The sequence below is a fragment of the Lissotriton helveticus genome, chromosome 1_1 (assembly GCF_964261635.1).
Source record: "Lissotriton helveticus chromosome 1_1, aLisHel1.1, whole genome shotgun sequence".
Taxonomy (NCBI): domain Eukaryota; kingdom Metazoa; phylum Chordata; class Amphibia; order Caudata; family Salamandridae; genus Lissotriton; species Lissotriton helveticus.
Genome location: NC_136057.1, coordinates 1034298022 through 1034304021, shown reverse-complemented (window position 1 = coordinate 1034304021; position 6000 = coordinate 1034298022). Strand labels below are relative to the sequence as shown.

General features: G+C 44.3%; 1 protein-coding gene across 1 annotated transcript in view; it reads left to right on the top strand.

The window, feature by feature from the left end:
- The first annotated feature begins 235 nt into the window (after positions 1 to 235).
- Positions 236 to 6000, top strand: part of LOC144820174 (D(4) dopamine receptor-like) — a 96637-nt gene continuing 90872 nt past the window's right edge. Inside the window, exon 1 of the mRNA XM_078677792.1 lies at positions 236 to 481. Within this exon, the coding sequence (XP_078533918.1) occupies positions 236 to 481 (246 nt within the window). The remainder of the gene's footprint in view (positions 482 to 6000) is intronic.

Genomic DNA, 6000 nt, shown 5'->3' with positions numbered 1-6000 from the left:
CTTGAAGAAGCCTCCTCTTCTGATTCTAAACCCGCAGGAAGTACCCTATGTTTGGCCCACTAGTCCAGTCTTGCATTGAAACAAACATATATTGCATTCAGCACAGAGAGAAGTCCTACACCCTGTGAGGTCTTGTTGTGCAAGGCCAGCTGGACTGTGTTCTACTCACATATCTTCTTCATTTCTAGATGTTCACGGTGGGCAGACGGAGAGTCGGCAGCTTGTCTACCAGGCCATGGTCAATGTCACCTTCAATCAGACTCTTACCGGAGCAGGACCAGGGTCTCCGGACCGCAACTACCTGGCCTTGATCTTCGGCATCCCTCTCATCCTCATCATCATCTTGGGCAACACCCTGGTGTGCCTGAGTGTGTTGACGGAACGCACCCTCAAGACCGCCACCAACTACTACATCGTCAGCCTTGCCGTGGCGGACCTACTGTTGGCGTTGCTGGTGCTGCCCCTGTATGTGTACTCCGAGGTATGGGCAGGGCTGGGAGAGGGTATGAGGAGGGATTGAAGATGTTCAAGGGTAGGCCTGGGAGTAGGTGCACTCTTAAAAAGAAGCTGAGGGCAGGGCTTGGAGAGGGTTCAGGCAAGAGCTTGGTGAGGGAAAGGAATGGGCTGCGGGATGGGTAGGTCGGGCTGGGAAAGGATATGTGCACAGATAGGACAGACTAAAAGCAGAGTTGCTAAAGGTTACAGCAATATTTGGACATGGTATGGGGAGGGAGAGGTTATGTGCAGAGCTGGTGTACAGTGCAGGTCTATGGAAATCAGTCCTATCTCTTTTCCCACTGAACTGAAGGAAAATCCAAATTGTCTCTTTTCTTCACGCCTACAAGGTGAAGAAAGTATGCGTTTTAGAATTTTCAGTACTTGTAGACAACAGATGTCACCACGGAGGCAGCCAAGCACAAGACATTGCTTAATCAAGATATTACGTAATAATTTAGATACGTCATCATCATGCTTATGACTGAGACTTGAAGGAGAGCAGAGGACATGGGGGTTTGGGGTTAGCACTTGAACAAAGACTTAAAGCGAAATCTCCTGGACCAGTCTATTGCTTGTTCAGGACTAGCCCCTCCGTGATGATGAGCTGGTTGAAGAGAAAAGAGAGTTGTTGGAAGAGAGTTCATTTGAATGTGATAAAAGTAATCTTAGTACAAATTATTGCCTCTTGGGCAGAAGTATCCCGTCGGGCTTCAACCAGTAGCTCGTGAGCTACTGAAGCTCTACAGCTACCTCTGAGTAGCTCACCTGTGTTTAGCCCATGCTTTTGCTTGGTTGAATTAATACACATATTAAAAAATGTAGATTTAGATATAATACTAATAATATTAGTAGCTCTCAATGCGTTTCATTGAACATAAGTAGCTCTCGGTACAGAAAAGGTTGGAGACCCCGGGGACTCCAGACTAAATCGGGCAGGTCTGGATGTCTCATGAGGTTTTTCAAAAAATCTGGCTTAGATGCAGCCCTCAAGAGAGACCCCATGAAGAGTCAAGTGATTTGGTTTAATGTGGTTTGATTATTTTGCTCTAACAAGAAGGCAGAATGACATTGCCACCATTTCTATAATTGAACACTAGAGACTGTGCTGCTGACCTGAAGTCTTATTCTGGAATCAAAAATATGACTTTGCTGATGAGGTGCATTTCGGAGAGAGGTAGAATCAGAGACTTTCTCAAATTGGGGTTTCATGAGATCCAAGGATCTGGCACCAGGAAACAATTTTAGTTGAGAAACTAAGTGGCTCAATGGAATCGAGCCACTAGGAAAAATAGATACGGTGAGGAGGAATTCAGTCTTGAAATGAATAATTTTCAAGAGAGAGAGAGGGGAGGGTTTGACCATCCAGTTCTCCAGGATATAAAGAAGAAGATAAAGCTCTACCCACATGCTGGTTAGAGTAAAGCTTTCAATAAATGGACTAACTGGGATTTCACAGGATGTAAAATTCTGCTTTTACTGTTGTGGTGGTAAACATTCAAGGTATTAAGCTTTCCTGGTTGTTGATAGGTGTGAGAAGTAAGGGTGTGGTTTAATAGGCATTTGTTGTCCCATCAGGACTCTTTTAGGTGCTCAAAAAGTGATCATTGTAAGAAATTGGATTATGATTTGAGGTGGGTGACTACCTAAGCACAACCCTTGTTAGAGTGAAATGGCAAAGTCACTAAATGAAGCTGAGCTCAACCCCCTGGGTGCTATGGCACTGGGCAGATAGATTTCACTTAGGGCAATGTGTACAGTATTTATGCTGTACCAAAACAGTAATAAAGTCAATTCAAAATAATACAAATCCCAAATTGAATTAGAAAAATACAGTAAATTGTAATAAACATAATGACACCTCAATGATAACAATCAAACAGGGGAACAAGAAATAGAAATGTCAACATTTTTAAGGAGGGATAGCGGCAAGAAGCATAACGTATCAATGATAGTCAGTGGTTGTGGTAGACCAGGACCTAGGCCCAATTTGAGCCTGGTTGTGATGGAACTTGTGTCAGATGTACCAACTAGATAGATCCTGGTGAAAGATTCAAATATTTTACTTTCTGACTAAGTTGTTTAAGTTCCAAACCACCACCCTTCTTAAGACCCCAGGAACTCAGGGGAGGCACTTAGAGACTCAAAAGGTGTAAGGCAGAGGCCAACAGCAGAGTCCCGTCCGAGTCCAGTTGCCACTCGTCAGTTGGGTGTTTGCAGGAAAGGCCTCTTGTAGCTTATTGTATCCCTGTAGCTTGAACAGGAGGTCAGCCATGTGAAACTTGGAGTCCACGTCTTTGTTCTGGGTACAAGAGGGAGCAGGTCCAGGCTTGCAGGGCTCCTTTCAGGTCACAGAGAGCTGGTCCAGTCCTTTTATGTTCTCCCTGAGGGACCGGAGTGTCCATAATTGGTTCCTGGAGGTGCCACATTTATGCCTGGGATGAGATAGTGGGCGGGAGTGATTCCTGAGCACACCCTAACCAATGGGGCCAACCCTACCCACTTTTGGCATTTTCCCGATTGCAAAAGTCTTCAGCCGTACCAAACTTAGGCTCTGATGGCTAAGGGTGTGTGGGTAGTGTACTATGGTAATCCTAGTGTCATTCCATATCCAATACTAAAATCCAGTTTGAGGGACAAAGTAGTGTCTTTGAACAAACAGGCTATGGCTAAACAAGAATTGTCTTGCTACCCTGCTCTTTGCCTTTCAAGTTATATGTAAACCCAGCATAACTGTCACACAGAATGTAACACTCCAGCAGGCCTGACACTGAAATACAAAAGGATGCTCACAGTCCCCCCCATTACTACTCTGTGAGGTTCAGAAGAGTCACTTCTGCCCATTCAGGTCAGCCTATTTCTTGCGCCTGGGAGGCCTTTTTCCACCTTTTTCGAGAGCAAATTCACATTAGTCCCCAAAAACTTCAGTCATGGAAAAGTTACTTTTCCTTAAGATTTATTAAAAATCAGATTTACGTATTGAATTGGATTTTTAATAACTATTAAAAATAGTTGTTTCATTATTTTTCTAGCTATCCCCATTCCTGTGATGCAATATTAGGGTTTTAATCTGCACTCTTGTTTTCTACTTAGGACAGCTCGGTGGCCAAGAGTGAAAAATAGTTTCTGGGAGCTGCTTACTGTAAGGATAAGATAACATTACATTTCTACAGATTATTCTTTAAAATGCCATGCACTCTGTCTTTTGGATTACAAAGCCTGCAAGGACTTATCTATACTACTATTATAAAGAGAGAACTGTGTCCTTTGAGCCAGGTAAACTCAAAAAGTACACCACCAATCGCAACACCCAATACAGCGTTGGAAAGGGGAGGTCCAGGAGATGGACATAGGCTATATAAAAATTAAAAAAAAGCGTAATTTAAAAAAATTTACCATTAAAAAAAAAGTAGTCCCTTGAAAGTAGCACCGGCCGCGAGGTGCGTCATGACATCAGGAGCGAGGGTAGGAGCGGCGTACGCTGACGTACGAGCATTGATTGCAAAGAGCGGAGACTGGAGGACTGGTGAGACGTGATTGGAGCAACCGACGCTGACGTCCGAGCATTGATTGCAAAGAGCGGAGACTGGAGGACTGGTGAGACATGATTGGAGCAAACGAGAGGCGAAGAAAGGGGGACCCGATAAACGAGAGACGTGTGGCGAGTAGCAGAGAGGGTCAGGAAAGGGGTCACTCACTTGTGTGATAGTCACAAGGCAACAGCGCTAGGAAAGGGGCGGAGTGACGTGATGCTGAGGCGGCCAGGGAGCAGGTATTGAGGTACAAAGACCGAGCGCACGGGAAGGGGTGCTGTGACAAGGTGTAGTAGATGCCGCGTGGGAAGGGAACAGGTGACAAGGTGTAGTAGATGCCGCCTGGGAAGGGGTGCTGTGACAAGGTGTAGTAGATGCCGCGTGGGAAGGGAACAGGTATGATATATACAGCCAGCTGGAGCGCAAGGGATATGGCAGAAGGCTTGAGAGGGCTGGTATGCGTAGAGAGAACCAAATAGAGGCTTTTGCAGTACGATCATCCTTCAGCACAGTCAGAAAGTCAGTGAGCAAACTAACAAGAGGGGATATGATGCAGATGTGTCTACAGAAGTCGCAAGAATGCTGCCCTAGCATCTAAAAAGGTGACCAGGAGGTGGAAAAATGGGCTCTTATGCAAACCCAAAACATGGTCTGAAAGAAAAGGTTTAAATACACCCAGAGCCTAACCGATCCCTTTTTCTATGTGCAGGCGGGGGCTCTGAAGCCTAATTCCTCCCGGACAACGTCGGGACGGGCTGCTAGTTGATATATAAAAAGGAAGGTTTTGACCTATCAAAAGGTTTAACACATCAAAGTGCAGTGTTTATACTGCCACAGTCAGGCTACAATGGTATGCCTGAAGCCACATTTTACCTTGTCACTGTAGTGGATAACACAATAGATGCTGCAGTCCACTTGTGACATTTAACTTTCAAGCCTTGTGTACATTTTCTTAGCATAGCAGGTTGAACACATCAATTCGGAGTATGACATTTCAACCATATTTAAATGGAGAGCACAGGCACTTTACCACTGGTTAGCAGGTTTACAATGGCCCGAGGTCTAATACCAGCAAATAGAGTCAAACAAAAGGTAAAAAATACAGGGATGCCACGCAGAAAAGGCAGATTTCCTACAAACATGCATGCACTCTGTCACTCATCTTTGCATGGAATCTTTCATTCATCCATCCACTGACTCATTCCTGCACTCACCCTCTGACACAGCCAGAATAAATAAAACACAAACGTACCAACACAGGCAAGCTAAATGTAAAAAATACAAGTAGGAAAATAAAAACACACAGGCATCTAAACACAGCAGGCATATGCTTAGTATAAGAAAACTAAACATAGCATCATGTGTCCATCCTGGTGTGGTGTTTTACGTACTCCATTGTTGTCGTAATATTCCAGTCTGGCCACCACATTCAGAACCAACATGTTGCCCATCTAGGAATGGTAATAGAGTAATACTGTATTAACAACAGTATATCCCATAATGGTCACCTGGCTTAGAGGAAGTAGCCATGATGTGGGATGCAGCCCACTGCAGATGAAACGATGAGCAAGCAGGCAGCATAGTACCCTGTTTAAAAAAATTAAAAGACAAGAAGCAAAGAAACTTTAGAGTATCTTTAAAGGGAGAAAATTGAAAACCTAATGATAGGCCAACTATTTCTGACACTGAAACACACTCTTTTCCTGGTGAAGGTGCACAAACGATCAGGGAACCCCATCATTCACAGGGTACGAAAGCCAAAGACTTATTTGTGCTGAACTATTACTGCATGCAGTACGCTGTCATGAATGGAAGCACAGTGTAAATGACACTCAGCTATACTGATGGCAGATGAGGGCTGGCCCAAAGAATGTATGTATGTATCGTGCAAAGCCACTTAGAAACTGATAAAAAAGAATCCCTGATTACGTGATTTAATGGGTTTCTACCCATGATCAAAATGTAAAGCTTG